Genomic DNA, 22,056 nt, shown 5'->3' on the forward strand with positions numbered 1-22,056 from the left:
TTCTGGTTGTCAGAAATTTCTTTCTGAAAGAATAGTTTACCGTCGTGTGTGTTGATAATTCTTGTAATTTCTCTTCTACACACAACATACTATGTGAACCGAGTGACTACATATATTGGCTTTCTTCGTCTCAAATGCGCCCAAGAAGTAAAACACAGGTGCTTATTTACGCACCGATTTGGTGAGCTTTGCAGTATGCACCAAAATTGGCGGAATCGGGGCACAAATGAGCTCAACGTACTAGAATTTTACATGAGAGAAGTGTATCAAGACCTCGGGTCAGGTGCATTCTGGCTTTTTTTTTCACCAAGCTATATCGAGTCTGGCATACTGGTCTCGGGTGACATTGCATTATCTCATACTTAAAGTGTTAAGTTTCATTGAAGGTTATCACACCAATCACGAATGCGCACTTGGTCATATCCAATACGGCGTTGTGGTTCCACAGAAAGACGAGGGGCAATATTTACACACAAAACATTTGCACTTGGTGTGGCGATGCCGCTTTTCACACGCCAAAATTCAGACACGAGAATGACCCCCACCCTTCCACCAATTCACAGAGTTGTTTTATTCGTGACAGGGAAAAACATGCCTTTTATTAAGAACAGAAGGGATTAAGGTATTACGCGAAAACTTTGCCGTTTTTATTTTAATCAGACTTTATTGAACTGAAAATTAAAAATACAAACAAACAGGACAAGGTTTCTATAAAATAGATTTCGATCTCTATAAAAAAAGCTATAACGGAGATGCGGTTTGATTGAGGAAAAGCAATTGCTCTCAGAATTTACACGATATTTATTTTTTCTCATGTACTTAAGCACGCTACGTGTTAATCTTTTGATTACATATTATTAGCATCCATGCACTCGACAAATAACCAACTGATTTTTGTCCCAGAACTACATTGCTTTTCACAAAGTAAACAAACGGCACCTTGATAAAAAATCTATCAACAAAACTTTCTTCTTTCATTATTCACATTGAAAGGTAAAAGTATCGTCTTTAATCTAAATGCAAAAATGTATCTGTATGAATGTCTGTTACAATCAAAATATGCATGTGATATAAGTGCTTTTTTTTTCAAAATATTTAAAAGAGAAAATCACAATAATATTAAACTTCAGGGTTGTGTATTCAAAATATTTCCCAGGGCCATGTATAACAGAAATTTCATTTAGTTATCAAAAGTATGCAAAAGTTCCAAGAAATCTCACATATACACAGGACACCGAGAAAAATGGTTTTACAAATCATATACACGTCAAATTTTCAAAATATACAGTTGATAGTAAGAATGACAAAGACCGATTAATTCTCAGTTCCGCATGGCATATTTCTTTCTGAAACAAGAGGTGCTTCATCCCCACCCCAAAATGGGCTGCAAGAAAAAACAATAAGACACGCCATGTCCGTGGGTGCATTCGCACGCACGCACACACAGCAACATATATGTGAAGCATTTAATAGAATCCATAATATTGAATACAAAGACACTGTAGATACACACACCATATTTCCAATCATTTATCAATAATGAGCATTACATCATCTATAAAAAGAGGAAACATTCCAATGTATTTACAAAGTTAGGCATGTATGCGCTCATTACCCTAGCTTGAAGTTTGCTGTAAGAAATTTACTGATCTAAGCATCACCTTTAAACAAATGGCAATTCATAAAAATAATGATAATTCTGCATTCCCAATTCTTATGGCCTTACCTTTCTCTTATGGTTTCACTTCTGAGACCTAGTTTGCAAAATCATGCAACAGAGGCATCTACACGATCTCATAAAAATTCACAAAAGATGACCATGTGCATTTAGAACATAAATCCCAAACCACTATTTTCTTCTTTACAAACAGGTAAGTTGACTGGTGCAAAAGATACTGTTAATCATTTATTTCAGTGTTAAATGTTTTTAACTTTTTGTTTTCCGACCTTCCCCTCCCCTTTCAAGTAAAATTTAAGAGCAACAATATACGTTTTAGAAAAGTAATACATAACAACTGATTAACAGTATCATTGCAAGTAAGGACATCTTGTGCAAAAATGTCATGCCGTGTCTTCAGAGTATTTCCAACTCTGCCTTGCTGCAGCACCTGAATATTAAGTACTAATGGGTCTTAAAAATAACAAAACATTTCATGGTACATGAAAAATTGAGTAGAACACAGAATTGGAACCAAATAAACAATTTTAAGTGCACATTTCTCTTTCTGAATGTAACATATTATGTATATATAATGTACAGCAATAAGCAGAAATACATATGCACGCTAAATAATATATTTCAACCATAAAACCAGATTGCCGCATGTGTCCAGGATTTCGCCGCTGCCTCTATTTGCATTAGATGCCTACAAAATTAAAAACCAAATTTTCCCTATTTTTTCAACAAGCAAAAAATAAACAATATGATCATATAATCAAACAATTCTTCATACCACAGCAACAGCATTTAGCATAAATTGGGAGAATATTTCTAAAAGGATGCAAATCCCAAATGTTGTGTAAAAATGCAATGTCAGATCAACTCTTAAATGTCCAATATATTCATGAATCAGATATAAACAAAGACATATAATGAAACTTTTCTTTCTACATGTATGTGCACAAGTGTTAGTCTGATTTAGAGTGGCATAACCCGACAAGAGAATAATGCGATTAATCCATAATCAATTCAAATAGATGACCATTTTGCTTATGCATTTGGAACCCTTTGGATGAAAACTGCATCTGTAGCAATATTAACTTTTTACAACAAATCTTATTCCTCCCACTCCATAAACAGTTCATATTATGATAAAAAACCAATGGTCTTCTAATTAATTAACCAATGTCAAAGCTGTCGATGAAAAACTTCACATGCTGAGACGGGGGGAAAATATAGTACATATGCATGTCATTCTGAAATGTGGTTAAGTGTAATATTTGTGAACGGTTTTATTTACAAGAAAATGTTCTGATTTGAGGTTTTCATGCAAACCTCTTGTTGACTGCTGGGCAACGCTGTCATATTGGAAACTGGAGAACAACTCATTTAAACCTCTCTCTCTCTCTCATCCAAAATAATGGTTTTAAACAATGTCTCTATTTGTACAATGGAATGGTAAAACTATAACCAATTTCATATGGGTACAGAATGATAAAATATTTATCTTCATCTCTTTATCTACAATATTCAAAACTACCATCAAGTTTGTCTCAAGTGCACAAAATTATCATATAATACAAAATACAACATCCTAGCTAGCTATCTCTGAGACTCACTTATTTAACTGTTTACATAAAAGAAACATAAAACACAAATAGTACCAGAAATACAACAATATCAATGTCAAATCGCATCATCAACATCATCAGGTACATCATTATATGCAGCAATAATCATAATGACTCAATGCAAATGCATGAATATTTTTTTTCATTTTCAATACATGTATTTCAAAGTTCGCAGAGGAGAAATCATCTTCCGTAACACACCAGACCTAAAAAGAACAAGGAGAAAAAACCAACATGTCAAAGAGAGCAGAGTTGAAATCTCGTTAATCATATTTATATCTTTATACTTACCCATTATATTGATTCTGAAACAGGCAAAGGCGCCCGGGCCTTGCTTCCTTCTTTTAAATAAAATTCATATTAATGCAAGGAATGTTTATAAAACATTTACATTCAAGTCACGACAGCACACCCTATGGGCAGTTTAATATCTCAAATAACAAGTATCAATTTAATCATGTTTGAGTTTAGTACATGTGAACAGAGAGAAGAACATGCTTGACAAAGATGGTGGGGAATCTGCTGCAGATTGGTGAATAGAGATGAGAGAGAGAAAACAGATACAATTGAATAGTTAAATAAAGAGATTATTCAGTTGTTAGTTAAATTACATTTAATGATCAACATAAAAGATTGAAAAATATTAAAGCATTTTTGGAAAAGATTATTCAAATTAGTAATTAATTTCAGCTACATGAAAATATGGAAAGCTGTCAAAGATAATTTCAGATTTAGCACATATATACCGATTCCACCAAAATAAACCCCAATTTCAATATAAAATTGAATAAATTGTACAGTAACAATCAAAATCTACAGTGCTTCAAGTTACCAAGCAAATGAAAAATAAAAAACAAAGGGTGCATAGATAACAAACAGCCTTGAAACATCATCAGCGACAACGCAGCTTCTGAAAAAAACTGTGGTCTGATGAAAAAAAACAAGACAGATGGAAATGCAGTAATCAAGAAAAATAAACTAGAGGATCAGAGAGGCGATACCGCCTCCGAATATTGTACCACCAGCTGGAACAAGCGCATTCGTATAGACCCCCACATACACAAAATAAGGGGTGCAGCCACCAGTCTTGTGCTTGACAAGCTGTAAAAATGCAATCAACAAGAATTTTCAAAATATGCAAAAAATATATATAACTAAAAATGGTGCAATCAAAGTTAAGTTCATTGTAAGGTAGGTCAAAGGTCAATTTCAAGGTCACAGTAAATTGCCAGTATATGACTTCCTATCCAACTTCAATAGTAACTATGGACCTATCTCTGCCAGTTTTGGAGATAAAAGGGAAGCAAAATTTGCAAAGTTCAGTTCATGGTGAAAAGTAGGTCAAAGGTCAATTTCAAGGTCACAGTAAGATTGCCAGTATATGACTTCCTATTCAACTTCAATAGTAACTATGGACCTATCTCTGCCAGTTTTGGAGATAAAAGGGAAGCAAAATTTGCAAAGTTCAGTTCATGGTGAAAAGTAGGTCAAAGGTCAATTTCAAGGTCACATTTAGATTGCCAGTATATGACTTCCTATTCAACTTCAATAGTAACTATGGACCTATCTCTGCCAGTTTTGGAGATAAAAGGGAAGCAAAATTTGCAAAGTTCAGTTCATGGTGAAAAGAAGGTCAAAGGTCAATTTCAAGGTCACAGTAAAATTGCCAGTATATGACTTCCTATGCAAGTTCAATAGTAACTATGGACCTATCTCTGCCAGTTTTGGAGATAAAAGGGAAGCAAATTTTGCAAAGTTCAGTTCAAGGTGAAAAGTAGGTCAAAGGTCAATTTCAAGGTCACAGTAAAATTGCCAGTATATGACTTCCTATTCAAGTTCAATAGTAACTATGGACCTATCTCTGCCAGTTTTGGAGATAAAAGGGAAGCAAAATTTGCAAAGTTCAGTTCATGGTGATAAGTAGGTCAAAGGTCAATTTCAAGGTCACAGTAAGATTGCCAGTATATGACTTCCTATTCAACTTCAATAGTAACTATGGACCTATCTCTGCCAGTTTTGGAGATAAAAGGGAAGCAAAATTTGCAAAGTTCAGTTCATGGTGAAAAGTAGGTCAAAGGTCAATTTCAAGGTCACATTTAGATTGCCAGTATATGACTTCCTATTCAACTTCAATAGTAACTATGGACCTATCTCTGCCAGTTTTGGAGATAAAAGGGAAGCAAAATTTGCAAAGTTCAGTTCATGGTGAAAAGAAGGTCAAAGGTCAATTTCAAGGTCACAGTAAAATTGCCAGTATATGACTTCCTATGCAAGTTCAATAGTAACTATGGACCTATCTCTGCCAGTTTTGGAGATAAAAGGGAAGCAAATTTTGCAAAGTTCAGTTCAAGGTGAAAAGTAGGTCAAAGGTCAATTTCAAGGTCACAGTAAAATTGCCAGTATATGACTTCCTATTCAAGTTCAATAGTAACTATGGACCTATCTCTGCCAGTTTTGGAGATAAAAGGGAAGCAAAATTTGCAAAGTTCAGTTCATGGTGATAAGTAGGTCAAAGGTCAATTTCAAGGTCACAGTAAGATTGCCAGTATATGACTTCCTATTCAACTTCAATAGTAACTATGGACCTATCTCTGCCAGTTTTGGAGATAAAAGGGAAGCAAAATTTGCAAAGTTCAGTTCATGGTGAAAAGTAGGTCAAAGGTCAATGTCAAGGTCACAGTAAGATTGCCAGTATATGACTTCCTATTCAACTTCAATAGTAACTATGGACCTATCTCTGCCAGTTTTGGAGATATAAGGGACTAAATGTTATAATTTTGGAGTTACCATAATGTGCCATAAATTTCCTACAGAAAAAATTAATTAAAATAAAGAAAAGGTCATTTTGGTCAAAGTTCTTGAAATGGGAGGTTCTCTGAAGTTGCAGAAGTTTAAATTTGATAAAATAATGTCATTTTTGACCACAAGTTGTCTGCTTTGCCAAGCATTATGTTTTATTTTTCCGGAGTTCAAAATTTATTATCCATTACCGTACTGCACATTTTTACGGAAGCCGACTGGTGCCATATGTTGAAAAAAAAAATTATCTCGAAATTTCGAGATAGCATTTTTTTTGTTCAAATTTCAAAATACTATCTCGAAATTTCGAGATAAATTTTTTTGCTCAAATATCAAAATGCTATCTCGAAATTTCGAGATAATTTTTTTTTTGTTCAAATTTCAAAATGCTATCTCGAAATTTCGAGATAAAAATTTTTTTTGTTCAAATTTCAAAATAGTATCTCGAAATTTCGAGATAATTTTTTTTTCTACATATGGCACCAGTCGGCTTCCGTACATTTTCCTTTCACCACCAATATGTACTTTCTGATACAGCGTAACTCGAAAACCGTATGGAATACAAAAAAACCGAGACCACTTCCAGTGTTGGGCTTTACATGCTCTACAAAATGCAAAAAAGAATGGGTCTCTAGCATTAACGGTTCCCGAATTAGAGACAGTTTTCAGTTTCGGTATCTTATGGCCGCTACTCCTGTGAAAATGCACCGATTGACCCCAAATTCACGGAGATGAAAGATGACCTGAAGGGTAACACTTTCCAATAATATTATTGGTTAAGTCTGTGTGGCGTCTGAATAACAGGGCAAAAAAATTTTTTTTCGTAAAAAATTTCATTTTTTTTGAAAATTTTGACCCATTTGACCTTGAAGTAAAGGTCAAAGGTCAAATCCGAGGGTATATTTGAAATCTACACATATGACTTTTGGAAAGCCGTCTATAGAAATTTTTCCCGTAACTCCTTCTGTAGGGTAGATAATTAGCATTTAATTTTGCCATTTTTAGACAAGGGTGCATTGCAATGAGTGCCACACCCAGACCCCAATACCGACAAAGCCCAAATTTTACGTGGAACGAGTTGAGATTATAGGTGACCTAAATCCATGAGATGGGTACGGGGGCCCTTACCGTCTAGGAGGAGAAGCGGTAACGGTAACATGGCGGCGGAGCCAGCGGAACGGAACGGATGGGACCGAAACCATGTGTACCGCCAGCGCTAACGCTGGTGGTAAATTTTTTTGTTCAAATTTCAAAATAGTATCTCGAAATTTCGAGATAATTTTTTTTTCTACATATGGCACCAGTGGGCTTCCGTACATTTTCCTTTCACCACCAATATGTACTTTTTGATACAGCGTAACTCGAAAACCGTATGGAATACAAAAAAACCAAGACCACCTCCAGTGTTGGGCTTTACATGCTCTACAAAACGCAAAAAAGAATGGGTCTCTAGCATTAACGGTTCCCGAATTAGAGACAGTTTTCAGTTTCGGTATCTTATGGCCGCTACTCCTGTGAAAATGCACCGATTGACCCCAAATTCACGGAGATGAAAGATGACCTGAAGGGTAACACTTTCCAATAATATTATTGGTTAAGTCTGTGTGGTGTCTGAATAACAGGGCAAAAAATTTTTTTTTCGTAAAAAATTTCATTTTTTTGAAAATTTTGGCCCATTTGACCTTGAAGTAAAGGTCAAAGGTCAAATCCGAGGGTATATTTGAAATCTACACATATGACTTTTGGAAAGCCGTCTGTAGAAAATTTTCCCGTAACTCCTTCCGTAGGGTAGATAATTAGCATTTAATTTTGCCATTTTTGGACAAGGGTGCATTGCAATGAGTGCCACACCCAGACCCCAATACCGACAAAGCCCAAATTTTACGTGGAACGAGTTGAGATTATAGGTGACCTAAATCCATGAGATGGGTATGGGGGGCCTTACCGTCTAGGAGGAGAAGCGGTAACGGTAGCCGTCCGGCGGAGCCGGCGGAGCCGGCGGAACGATCCGGACGAGACCGAAACCATGTGTACCGCCAGCGCTAACGCTGGTGGTACAATAAATAAAACACTTTGCAACACACACAAACAGCTTGTGAATATGGACATATTGTGGAAGCATGTTATATTGATATAGGGCTAAGAATCATACCACTAAGCTGCTGATGCCATCGCTGTCATCTCACAGTTACTGATACTGCTGCTGCTGTTGTTGTGGTTGCTGCTGCTGTTGTTGATATGGTTGCTGGCCCTGCGGCTGCCCTCCCTGCTGCTGCTGCCTGGCGTAGGCCAAGATGGCATCGGCCTGTTGGTGCAGCCCTTGCTGGCGATAGTACTCGGCCCACTGTGCGCTGTAGTCAGGCTGTCCTGTGGAGGGGTTCATACCTGAGGTGGAAAGGAAGCCTTTTATCTAAAGTGGCTGTAATAATAAACCTTGGATGAAACTGGGACAGATTCTAATGCCCAAGAAATTTGGGGATTCTCTGGAAAAGTTGCATCAGCCAAGTTAAAAGGTAGGATATCATATCAAGTGCTTGGAAACCCCTGGAATCATTACATCTCAGAGTTTGACCTTACCATCTTAGCTGGATAGTATTTCTTGACTAAGTGGGTGCAATTGCAGGGGGAGTTCCCATCAAAACTCATGTACCCAGATCTCTAGCTAGTGAATTAATTTGGTCATTTGGTTCAACCAACTAAAATTTGGCTGCAATTTCAGACTGGGATGTAGACCACTGGCAACATTTGCCAATATGTCTACACTGGTTACAGATCCTGCTCTGGGAGAGTAGGTTTCTACACCAAGGTGCCCCCAAGGCTCTGTAGGGCTCGAAAGGTTTTAGAACAGGGTAAAATTCACAATACAAGACCCTTACTTGGAGTGGCTCCAGCGGGCTGCTGCTGTTGCTGAGGCTGCTGCTGTTGTTGGGGCTGCTGAGATGGCTGACCTTGACCTTGACCTCCCTGATTATAATACTGTGCATAATAAGCTGCCCACGCCGCTGCATTGGCATCAGCCGCCTGCTTGTCTGAAAAAAAGATGGGCACTGAGCTATACTTTCCAAAACAACAATCAAGTTCTTTATGTCATCTTTTAAACCAGTAAGGTATGCCAACAGCACCTTTGACAAATAGTATAGTCAGGAAATTGGTGTTAGCCCCATGCTTAAGGTCAGTAATATTTATTAATTTTATCATAAACGTTTTGAGCCATGACTTATAGTACAATTACAAATTATTTGCCATGTTGCACCCAGCGATCCTTCACTTGTAAAAACTGGCTGTTACTTACTTGGATCATTAGGATTAGAATACTGCTGATATGCATTACCCCAGCCCTGGGGGGCATAGGCTTGAGGAGGAGGCTGCTGCCTGTAATAAATAAATAATTTTTTTTTCATTCAGATACCTGTTCTGTGCTTTTTCCAAATACCAAAACAATTTGTTGTTACTGCAACATGAAACAAAGCATACAAATTCCCTTCTTAAACAAACTACAACTCTAACCATATTTTCTTTTACTATACATTGAAATTCTATCATATATCACATAGCGCTACTTACCCTGGTCCCCCTGGTGGACCCCCAGGGCCACCTGGTCCCCCTGGGCCTGGTGGACCCCCCTGGGGTGGTGGCTGAATAAAACAATGAATAAAAATATTAAATACCTAGATTCAGTTCTATCAAACATTATCATGGGTTTTGTCGCATTTTTTTAGCCACAAGATTGTACAGTAATGGTACTTTTTTCAGAAAGCAGTGTTATGACATCAAAATCTTTTAAAAGTCTTTGTTCTTTTTCTCTCTATCTTTAAATTCAACTATTCACTCACCAGTCCAGCCTTCTCACATATGAGACCTATAGCATGCTGGATCTGGGACGGGTTGCCTCTGACAATGAAGAGTTTCTCGCCGGGGCGTGGCTGGCGGTTCCTGTCCAGCTCCACGTGAGCACCAGACTGGGTTTTGATTTCATTGATTGTGCTGCCACCTGGATATGATGAATAGCAACTGAGACATGGCCAGATATAGTACAATTTATTATGAACATTCTATTTGATGACTGGTGCTGGAGTCCTATTTTAAAGTACACACAGCAGCATTTGGATACATTCATATATGCTTAATATTCTACAAGGGAACTAAACGGGTATAGAGCAGGGAAAAATAAGGTTGCAATATAAAACTTAGGATGTCTGATAAAAGCTTGGTGGATTAAAGAGCATTCAATCTCAATCAGGTCAAATGGTAGACTTTTGGAAATAGAAAAATCAAAGACAAATCATTTTCTCACATCCTCACCTTTGCCAATAACTAATCCACATTTCTCCTGTGGTACAGAGTAAGTAGTTTCATCCTGGAATCCACCATCTCCGCCCTCACCCCCAAAACCACCCCCTGGGGGGCCACCTCCTCTGCCACCCCCTCCAAATCCACCACGTCCTCGTCCACGGCCCCTGCCTCCAAAACCACCTCTGCCTGGGGGACCTCCTTGGGTCTAGAAGAACAAATGTTTTGAATATTATAGGTGAAATTCTGGAATTTCAAATACATAATGGTCTCTCTCTCTCTCACACTGGACCTCAACCAAATGCCGCTGAAGCTCAAACCTTGCAAGGGAGCACATAAGGAAGTATAAAGTGAAGAGCCTGGTCCACATGAGGCTCTAAAACCGAGGCTAGTGTGCAGAAGTCTACTATCAAACCCCAGTCAAGAGGTCCACCTCAGCAGACCTTACTGGTGTTAGCGAATCCTCCACGGTTTTATTTAGCACAAGTTGACACCCAGGGAGCACTGTGTTGGCTGACTGGGCTCTAATTATGTGCAGTGAGAAGTCATTGGTAATGTATTCTTAGCATTATCCAAAATGCATGGGTCAGTTGATAAGGACAAGCAGATGTTCAATGTGATACTTGTGAAACATACATGACCGACCTACATGAACAGGATTCTTTAAAATCTATTACAATTCCTGGTAAATTCAGTTCAAGATGAATTCAGTTGTCTACTTTACTAAGTATTGGTTTAAATCCTGCATTTCTTGTTATAATACAGCTCCAATACTTCAGTTACTTGTAGGACTAGGGACTTCTCTTGTGACTTAACAGACTAAACTTTGGGACTCAAAATTAAGACCAATTTTCAGGCTGAATTTCCATTGAAAAACAGAGGAGAAAATGGAACCTACCATGACTCCCTCTATCAATTCCTGTATCATTTCAATGGCTTCCTGCACTTTGTCTGGTGGTCCAGTAATGGCACACAGCCTGTCTGGGGCACCATCATCTGAAACATCCACACATAGATCACATTAATTAAGAACATACTTCAGATGGGAAAATGGTGCTATTCCTTGCTGTTAAAAAATGGATATGAAATGATTCCACAATTATCAGGTAAAATCAAATAGGATTTTATTTAGGTGAAAAAATATCACAACCATTGAGAGTAGGTGCCAAAAAAAAGTTTACCATAAATTAAGACCCCAGTGAATTGCATGCTTTAAATTTGTCAACTCAATTGACCTTTTTATGGAAATGATTTTACTCAGCCCCATTTAAATACCTGGTTTGAACTGCACCCTAGCACCTGTCTCCTGCTGAATCTTCTTGATCATGTCTCCCTGTTTACCTATCACCACACCTACAGCCTGGCGGGGCACGTTAATCTGAAAGTGGAAAGATGTACCACTGATCAGATACTAATACTTCCTGTACCCCACTAGTCTGGGATGTTAACCAATTTATTCTTGTGTAAAGCCAGTAAATTTCAAGTCAGGCCAGTAAAATTTTGTAGAGTTGTTCAGTTAAGAAGATGTTTCTGTTTTGACTTGGTCAACTTCCAGACTATTTTGAGTTTAAGGGCCTGTAAACTCTCATGATTTGGGCACAGACTGCTCCAACAATAATGTCATCATTTTAATCAAACAAAGGTCTTTGAAGCACTGCATTGCAAAAAATTCCTATGGAAACTGGGAAGTTGTTGCCAGAATTCAAAACATTGCATACAACTCCAGATGATAAACACCATATCTTCCACCCATTAGGATATAAAGATCTGAGATTTTAAGTTTACTGCTTACTTTAGCACAACAGTATTACCATTCTTACCTCTGAACCACCGCCTCCTCCCATACCTCCATACTCATTGCCAAACCTTCCTCCATGCTTCTGCATACTCTACAATAAGAAATGATTGAAAATGTCTAATCAATATAGCACATTTTATGCATATTTTGTATCCCTTTCTTAAAGTCCACTATTGTTGTACAGCCTGTACAATAACATTGATTTCTTTAAAAGCAACTATTCACTATAATTACAAACAAATACTACAAGGTTTAATGAAATACACATTTATTATGCTTCCTTGAACAAATGACATTAAAATTTCATATCTACCTCTATCTCTTTTTCTGTGATGAGGTCCATCACCATGTCTTTAGCTCTCTGAAATTCATAAAAGAAAGCATAAATTATAAGAATCAGTTACTGTATTTGTATAACTTGACAAATATATACTCCTAGATGCATTTGTGACTTTTTTCTTAGTTTATGTTCCACCCATTTTATCCACTCAGCTGTTGCAGAACATGTCAAGAAGTTTCAGCCAAAAAGCTAAAACCAGAAAAGAAAGTTCTGCAAGTTCATGTAGCACAATATCTACACCCAGACACCCAGGGAAGCAAGTGGTGGGCTCTAGGTTGTGCTGAACCACACTGTTATCTCCACACCACAGAGTCACATTATTAATATGTCTTTATTTTCAGTTTTTTAATTTAATCATTCTTAACTCAAATGTTAAGAGAGAGAAAAATCAGCAAACTTACCAACACCAAGCACACTTAACACACTTATTTAGATAATAAAATTCAATTTTAAAGAACAATACCTTTATATTTAATTATTAAATAGTCCCACATACAGAGCAGTTTGTTTTAGCTTTCAGAGTGTACCAAATCAGTGTGTGTTACCTGTACTTTCATGGGATCTCCTGTGATACGCAGAGGTTTGTCCATGTGGGTGGGCTGGTTACTGTCCTGAATCATTACCATCTTCACACCTCCACGCTCCTGAGGATTATAATACAATATATTGTATTGTACTGTCATACTTATTTACATATATTTACAATACTTACACAATCCTTGATATGGGGAGGTGCTTGCAATCGTGTAATACAAATGTTGGAAATACTTCAACCCATTTGAGTTTGAATATAAATTTTTTTCAATCAAAACAAAAACATTTTGGCTGAGCATTTACTATTATCCTGCAGTCCAGATTGAACTTGCAAATATATGAGAATAAAAATAAATAACTTAAACAACTGAAAATAAATAAAGTCAGTAGAAAGCCATACCTGCAGCTGTTTAATAGTCTCTCCTCCTTTCCCAATGACTAGTCCCACTTTATTGCCTGGCACCATGATCTCCAGTACAGTCTGACCATCTTGTACAGCATTGGGATCCATGGGAGCAGCTGCACTCTGGCCTTTCTGGATGATGGAATTCATCATCTGCTTGGCTTTCCTGAAACCAAAAGGACCCATTCTCATTCCAAATGTTTGTAGGCTTTAACATTGGTCTTATGGCAGTAAAACTGTAGCCATGATACTGAAAATTGGTGTAAATTTGTTAAGCTACTGGCGGCTGGTTAGTTGGCCAATTTTCATTACTGGCTGCAACGTTTTTAATTTTGTCCAAACAAGCAGAGTAGAAAAAATATGACAACTCCAACCTCTTATGAAATGTCCATTTTTTAACATAAAAAACAAAATCAAGCAAAGTTTCTGAACTTCCCGTTCAAAGAAAAAGCAGAAATTTTACTAATTTAAGGAGCCAAAAGTGATACTCTCTGATACTCTAAAGCACTGATGACTGATCACTTTCCAAGTGACATTAACTTACTCTATAGCATCTCTGGTTCCAGTGAGAGTACACACACGCTCTGGCATACCACCGCTGTCAGGGGCAATCTGCACCTTACAGCTGGACTCTGCCTGAAGACGACTGATCTGTTCACCTCCTTTACCAATTACTAGAGACGAGAGAATAATAGGTTGTTAGGCAAACGGTATAGACGGACTGAAAAATATACTGAAGCTTTATAGCTTACATAAACACAAAGAGGGGAGATCATTTAGATCCATAAAACCATAAATTGTGAATTTGGATGGCCTCTCTAATCAAGAATACCAGGGCTCCGTATCTCGAAAGGTTTGCTAAGTTGCGCACGTGCGCAACATAGCGAAACCTTTCGAGATACGGAGCCCAGGCTTAAGACCCAAGTTGCAACTTTTTATCTGCTACAAACTACCCTACAAATTTAAAACCACTTACTCAGTCCAACCATTTTGTCTGGCACATGGAACTCCTCTGTCTGTACCATGCCCAGTCCCGCGTGAGGCCCAACCCCAGTCATGCCCATACCAGAGGGGGTTGGCTGGGGTTGTTGTGGGGGTGGCTGCTGCTGTCCCGGGGCAATCCCAAGTTGCTGGTTAATTCTTGCTGCAGCCTCTTGTGCAGCCTGGGCTGCTTGCTGAGCTCTAAATACGATACATAAGAAAGAATACTGATGAATATGTGCTTCATAAAGGCCTGCCTGGAAGAAAGGGCGTATTAGTACATGAAGCTGAAAGGTAAAATGGTGCTTTGATTATGGCGCTTGAAATAAAAAGAAAATGTTTTTAATGGTGAGATACTGAAAAAGATGAGATTAACCAAAGTTCCATCTTCAGAATTCACATGGTCAATGGTCATGCTATGGGCCAACCTTTAAAGATAAACCTGCCAATACAAACCAAACTACTTGCTTCTACACTACCTTTGCATCATTTATACTAAAGTATAACAATAACAATGTTAGCGATATGATTGGAAAACATCAGCTGGTCAAGGAGTGCACGGTTCCTAGCCTCATCTTAGATTTGCCAGGCAATGCAGAGTTGTGAGGACGAGACAGCGAATCACCACAGGCATTAACAGACCTTGTGGAAAGGGGGAGGGGCCTCTCAGACCATCTGCAATACACAAACAGATATATGTGAATGGCCAAATCTTCAACAACTCTAATTCCAGCATAAAAGTTTACTAAATAGTATTTTCCCCATCCTGATGATAAGATTTGATAAAACATCACCACTCTCATTACTGCACATATGATATAATTTCTAAAGAAAGATGCCTATTACTTTTATTAACAATCTAATCCATTTCTTGCCAATATATATTTGAGGCTTACTTTACAAAACAGGAGTAAGTGCTCTACAACTAACTAGGCAGAAAACTGAAGTGATGTTTTGGCCAGATCACATACATACATAACAGAAAACAATCTACAAATGCCAGTCAGCTGGTACAACTTATCCAACTGCTGTTCAAGTTACAAACTTCCAAAATAAACAACACTAATCCAATCTCCCTATAAAATCAAACTCCCACAACAAACCTTGCATCGGGCAGGACTTGCATTGTCGGCTGCGCCCCGAGGTTCTGGTTCAGCTTGGAGGCTATCTGCTGGGCCGCTTGCTGCGCCTGAGACATCCTGAAAACCAAAGACCAGGCACGCTCACAGCTTGCATACATACAGCCATTCACTCTTGACATTTTTTTTCTTTCTTTTCTTTTCCTCTTCTACAAGTCAGTTTTATCTGTAGCCAATTCACACAGGAATTTAAGGCAGAAACAATTGCCAGGTCAACAGTTTTCTGAGTTGGAATATTTTCTCCTTGAACTCATTAATATATATGAAGTTGAAGTTGAATAAGGTAACTGTAGCTAATGCTGGCATTTTTTTTTTTTGATAAATGGTGAAAATCTTTGGATTCTCTGCCCATTTTTCTTTGATGGATAATTTTTCTTTGAATAGATATATAAAAATCATGTCTCTGGTACAACGATTCATTTTTTAAAAATCTTACGTGAAAGTTCAATAAATCTATGTGGCTTTTGACAGAACTGCTTTAGTAAAAGAAAAAAATCCTCCTCCAACAAGTAGTTAATAAAGCTCTACAACACACTATAACCTTATTCACTTTATATCCAATGCATGAAAAGGTGGCAAACATGAATCAGACAATAAGGATAATCTGATGTTAGCTTAAAATACTCTTTAAAACTTCATAAAGCAAATGTCAAAGAATAAGACATGAATCAGACAATAAGGATAATCTAATGTTAGCTTAAAATACACTTCTAAACTTCATAAAGCAAATTTGAAAGAAGCGGAAAATGCCCCTTACCGCTGCTGTTCTGCTATGGCTCGTAACTGGGCTCCTATTGCTGAAAATAAACGGAACATTTTTATTCACAAATCCATTAAATATCCCAAAAATTTGGAATGTTTGTGTCAGAATTTTCAATTTGCTTAAATTGTCTTCAAAACTTTAGGCATAAGATAAAATGCAAATGAAAAAGTTACACTAATCAATTGTCTGATAAAATGTATTTATTGTGGAAATTGCTGAGTAGGAAATATAAATTTCCTACTCAGCAACAAAAAGCAACCTTTAAGCAAATGTACAAATTATTTAGTAGCATCTGTGTGTTCCAAACACTTAAATTACAATTGGTCAGAGATATAATAATTTTAACTCACGATCATTTTCTGCAGCAGCAGAGTTATTAGATCCCAGGCTGGAGCTGAAGGGGTCGTAAGCTGGTTTTTTAGCCTCTGGTTGCGCTATAATAAAAGTGATAAAACACACAAAGATCAAATACATGTTCCACCTTTTGTTAATTTATCATTGAAGTGTCACTCTTTGTATTTAACAATTTTTTTCAACTTTAAAAAAATTGGTACATTATGAAATGCGTAAATTATGTGAAATGTGAAACAGTAAGTTATATAAATAATTAATAAAAACACTAAAATTCATGCAAAAGTTAATTGCAGACAAAAAAATGGCAAATTATTCTTTAACAATGAATATACTATGACAAAAATTGTAACAATTGCTTGAAAAAAATATATCATGCAATGAAAATACACAGGTCACATCCATTTTTTAAAAAAATAATCATCAAATCAATAAATCAATAAATGAAAGAACAAGTTAATAACAAAGTCGTTACGATTTTTAAAAAAATCACTTCAGGGTGAAAAGAAAAGAGGGTTACCCATGAAAAGAAACAGAGACTAAATTCTATCCTCAATCAGCCAGGTGCACTCACTCAGAAGGTTAAAATTACAAAAACACCTAATATTTTAGTAGGAAAAAATCACAAAGTGCAGGATGAGAAGGGTATCTAATTCTACTGGCCACAAAACACAACAACAACAACAACAGATCCCAATCTACACAGCTGCAATATTGCCAGTTACAGTCTCTGTGGTATGTTTACCGGTAAACCCCCCTCCCAATCCACACATTTTAATATACTCCATTCCCTAGTGACCGCTTTTTAGACCTCTTGTAAATCATTTAATCCTTTATGTCTGTTTACACGTTCCCACTACGCCAGTAAACCCCGACTATTACAGCAATCTATAACAAGTAACAGTCTGTTTTAAGGCTTGTACCTTATAAAGTATGTGCATGCATAACATTAACCTATATTATTTACCTACTAAATTTTTGTTTATACTCCCTTGCCAATTACTTAATTATCAATTATAAAACAAAAAGACTTCTTCAAATTAAGATACTATCTTCCTTTTAAATCAAGCTTGTTCTTGGCCAAGGTGTATACACATCAACTGTATATTACTGACTGGTACCCCACTCTCCCTTGGCTTTCACATGAAGGGTAACTAAAGAAATACCGCAGCTGCCTAGAGGACACGCTCTCCTTTCCACCTTACCAGAAAACATGAAGGGCATGTTCTTAAAGTCGTCACTATCATCAGGATTACCTCCAAAACTGTCCTGAAGGGGGCGCTTTAGGCCTTGGATGTCGTTCGGCAAGTCGTTTCCTCCTCCGTCAACACTACTGATCTTTGCTGCAATCTGTTAAATGATCAAACACATCACTTACACATTTTATTATTGATCATAATATAAAGAGCATCTACATTAAAGGAAAACATGTATATGAATGTTTACTACAACCACGAAGTACTTTTGCACTATTTTGCCCCACCTTCTACAAATGTAAGGTTTCCAATGTTTTTCTAAATAATGTTATGTGGTGACTTTACGCTAGCAAACTGATTTGACAAATTGCTTACTAATTCCTAAATGTTTTTATAAGAGACTTCATGCTCATTTAAAATTATGATCTAAGCCACTGAGAGGCAAATATTTGCTGAAATCTTATTGGTGAAAGAACTGAAAAATTTACTGTAAAAACATTTTAGTTCATTTCCAAAACAATTTGTTTGATTAGGGGCAAGATTGATGAAAATCATCGCATAACTGAATTGTGAGGCTTTAAAAATCAATCTTATACTGGGTGGGCTGGAGGGCGATGGGGGGGGGGGGGGGGGGGGTAATGCAAAAGTACAAATATGATATGGGCATTTTTACAATCCTGGGCTCCTTTTTTTCCCACCAAGGGTCAAAAATAGAAGTCATTATTGTGTTGATATTTGTACTTTTCTTGAAAGTATAGACCTGAAGGGTATAAGAAATGACAATCCCGAGATAAAACCTTGTGTATGTATAAAGATATGATTATTTGAATTTTGAAAATCATTTTTTTAATTTTCATAAGCTAAACCTTGAAGTGTGTGACTTTTATGATAATTTAAGGCATTGATCTCCAAGAAACCACTTAGTTTTACTCAGAGAGTATTGCTCTGTTATGTATTTGGAAAAAAAATGGATGAAAATATCCAAAATTTGACGAATCAATGATATTTTGTAATTTTCCTGTTTCAGTATTAAATGTGACTCCATGAAGTTTTTTATTCTGAGATATTCTGAGGACTTCTGTACTTCACTTTACCTTGCATTAGTTCTTTATGTTATGCTTCATGATTGTGTAAAATATTATTTTGCAGGGACATGTGTGCTAATTGCAGTGTCATGTTAAAATAAATGTCCTTTCCGAAACATCCCTGTTTCGGAAAGGACATTTTTTTAAACATTTATGATATTGTTTTATTTTATTGTAGTATTTGAGTTTATAAGTCTATTGTAGTATTTGAGTTTATAAGTCTATGAATAACTGGGCAAAATAGGTGGAAGCTGAACTAAAATTGAAGTCTTTTTATTACATTTTGTGCTTGTTTTGTCTATTCTGTACTAGTAATTTGGTACTGGAATTTTATTTTATTAAATATTGATTCTGAGATATATTCCAGGTATTCTTTACGCCATTACACCTTATTCCAGTTTCTTTTGTTACAGTTCATAGCTGTATAAAATATTATTTGACAATGTCAGATTTACCAACAGTAAAGACATGTTTAAAAATATGTCCTTTTAGACATGTCCTTGTTTCAGAATGGACATTAATTTAACATTTATGAAATTGCCTTAAGATCTCATAGTATGTTGGTTTATAAGGTACAGCAATCATTGGACAAAATATGAGTTAACTAGATTAAAACTGAACTGTTTTTATTACATTAATTGGTCATTTTGGATAGTTTTTGATTCTTTTTTGAAATGTTACTCCATTAGTATTTGATCATGATATAAAACAGAGTCTTCTACACTCCATTATACCCTATTCTACTTCCTTTTGTTACAGCTTATAGCTGTATAAAATATTATTTGACAAGGTCAGGTTTAAATTTAGTAATTACATTTTTAAATATGTCCTTTTAGGCATGTCCTGTGTTTCGGAATGGACATTTATTTAACATTTACGAAATTGCTTAAATGGTGTATATATATATATATATATATATATATATATATATATATATATATAGAGAGAGAGAGAGAGAGAGAGAGATGTATCATGATGTATGTATATATTATAAATAATCACAGGAAGTTAATTATAACCTGTGTCTGCCTGCAAGCGCCTCTGTAAACCGTGCCAGTGAACTGACTCTCGCAACTTTAACGTGTAGCCTCATAACTATTTTCAAATACTTTTATGTACATCATAAGCAATATTTCAAGTAAGCTATATTATTCAAAATTATATTCTACATAAATTTGATGTGCTTCTCATCATCCTCTTTCTCATGAATAATAAACAGATGAGCAGACCAAAGAGTAAACAACTGTTTTAGACAATGTGTTAAAAATGTCCTTTCCAATACAAAGCATCCAAATTGCCTATATTTCTATTTATACTGATATAATCTTTTCAATTAATTGTTAATTTAACTTTGAAATACATGAACTTTGGGAAAATATGCAATGGAAGTTCTAGTAGATCCAAAGAAAAGATGCTGACTCGCAAAAATTATTTTTTTTGTTGAAGATATATATAGAAATGTAAAAAGATGCCATTGAAGAAATGTTTTTCTATTATTTTTATGTCATATGCATGATGCTCTAACAGTAATTTGCTCATGTCAAGTGAAACATACAGCATTAAAGACAAAATTTTCTCTATTTATAACATTGGCAATGTAAAGGTACTTTGTTTCGGAATGGACAATTTTTAACAAGCATCTCAAAAAAGGCCACAGTTAAATGGGTTTCTGTGCACTGGGGTTTTCTTATATAAAAATAAATGTCACATGTCCTGGGCTTTAGAGAAATATATATTGTTACAGGCTAGGTGTCAACATGTTCTTTTTATGTAAGAGAAACCCAATGTTTCGGAATGGACAAATTTAACGGAAAAACACGGTAGGGTTATTTTGCACTCCATGTCAAGCTCCAGAATCATCGTGCAGATTTCATTATTTGATACAAACAATACCAATACATCCAAATAATGATTAGGATGATTAATTATACTGTATGTTTTATGACATGTTTTCTGAAAGTAATTTATTTTTGTTTCGGAATGGACATTTCGTTTAACGGAAATACCAGCATGCCATTAAGACTTTTTTTCTAGGATACACCTCTCTCCTGTTAATATTTAAACTTTTTTGCTTCCACCATACTACTGAGTGTTTTATAATCCAAAAAAATGCCATGTCAAACACTGTTCTGATTTATTTCAGATTGCTTTTTATTTCATATGACTAAAACGGGAAAATTTTTTGGTTATTTTTCGGGCTTTGCTTTAGCATAACTTTGGACTCGGTGGTGATATTTGGTTTCTATTTTCAGTGTTTATCTTCACTTACACCATTCTCTAACATAGTGATAAAAGAATTATTTGATGATATGTATGTAATTTGTTAATTAGCAATATGTGGGAAAATCTGAAAAGTGCCCAGGATTGTAAAAATGCCCATAACGACACAGGAGTGCCATTTAAGAATCAACATAACATCTTCATCATCATTGCTCTTCGTCCCGCGTGGAACATAAGGCCACGACATAACATCTTACACTGAACTTTTTCACGACAGCCTGCTGTATTGCTCCTGAGAAATTCGTGACCTTAAAGCACAAATAAAGCTTGACGAGTGTGTCTCGGGAAGGAAAATACAACCGAATAATGATAAAATGTTAGGTGCACAATTGAACAGCTTAATTGAATAAGAATATTACGATCAAAATATTGTAAATATGCAGCAATTATCCACTTAAGTTATTTTAGTCATTTGAAACGAAATTTACGAAATGCATGCCGTTTCTTTGTTGCGGTCAATGAATGCAAAACAAAATGGCCGACTGTCGGCAACGTGGTCCTCGGAAGTATCGATATTTTACGATAACTTCCATCACTAAGTTAAACACAATTAAGTACAATAAACCCTGATTTCTTTATTTACCTGTCTAGCACGAGCTAAAGCGTCGGCAAACGCTGAATTTGGGTCAGAAAAACCTCCACCTGGTGGGCCCACTTGTGAAAAATCCATTCCTTCTCCAAATCACGATCTGCTCACACCCGCGTAAATCAATGACGTTTTACACGCTTCCTGTAGAGGGTGCTACAATCTGTCACGTGATTGAAACGGTACATAGAAAAACAAACCCGGGGCACGTGGATGACCA

General features: G+C 36.3%; 1 protein-coding gene across 4 annotated transcripts; it reads right to left on the bottom strand.

The window, feature by feature from the left end:
- Nucleotides 1–1,452: 1,452 nt before the first annotated feature.
- LOC106180749 (far upstream element-binding protein 1) lies at nt 1,453–22,023 on the bottom strand. 4 transcript variants are annotated; one of them, XM_087007647.1, is made up of 20 exons: nt 21,834–22,023; nt 17,946–18,039; nt 16,689–16,772; nt 16,333–16,372; nt 15,540–15,635; nt 14,432–14,637; nt 14,000–14,129; nt 13,453–13,621; nt 13,064–13,162; nt 12,492–12,539; nt 12,201–12,269; nt 11,656–11,758; nt 11,279–11,376; nt 10,393–10,588; nt 9,924–10,081; nt 9,655–9,725; nt 9,383–9,462; nt 8,967–9,119; nt 8,243–8,475; nt 1,453–3,497 (listed from the first exon to the last, which is right to left on the bottom strand). In XM_087007647.1, the coding sequence occupies exons 1-19, from the start codon at nt 21,918–21,920 to the stop codon at nt 8,279–8,281; spliced, it is 2,178 nt and encodes a 725-aa protein (XP_086863773.1). In that variant the 5' UTR covers nt 21,921–22,023; the 3' UTR covers nt 1,453–3,497; nt 8,243–8,278. The 4 variants fall into 4 exon arrangements, with proteins under 4 accessions (XP_086863773.1, XP_086863772.1, XP_086863774.1 ...); XM_087007646.1 differs by having other exon boundaries at nt 17,895–18,039; XM_087007648.1 differs by lacking the exon at nt 15,540–15,635.
- Nucleotides 22,024–22,056: the final 33 nt, after the last annotated feature.

Source organism: Lingula anatina, chromosome 3 (genome assembly GCF_051362555.1).
Source record: "Lingula anatina isolate TDL-2025a chromosome 3, LinAna3.0, whole genome shotgun sequence".
Classification (NCBI taxonomy): domain Eukaryota; kingdom Metazoa; phylum Brachiopoda; class Lingulata; order Lingulida; family Lingulidae; genus Lingula; species Lingula anatina.

Excerpts from the sequence above, each read along its gene's own strand:
- LOC106180749 (XM_087007646.1), bottom strand. The coding sequence starts at position 21,920 with ATGGATTTTTCACAAGTGGGCCCACCAGGTGGAGGTTTTTCTGACCCA. Across the intron at positions 13,622-13,999 it reads GGAACCAGAGATGCTATAGA|GAAAGCCAAGCAGATGATGA; the intron begins GTAAGTTAATGT and ends TTTTGGTTTCAG. Across the intron at positions 11,759-12,200 it reads GAGGAGGCGGTGGTTCAGAG|ATTAACGTGCCCCGCCAGGC; the intron begins GTAAGAATGGTA and ends TTCCACTTTCAG.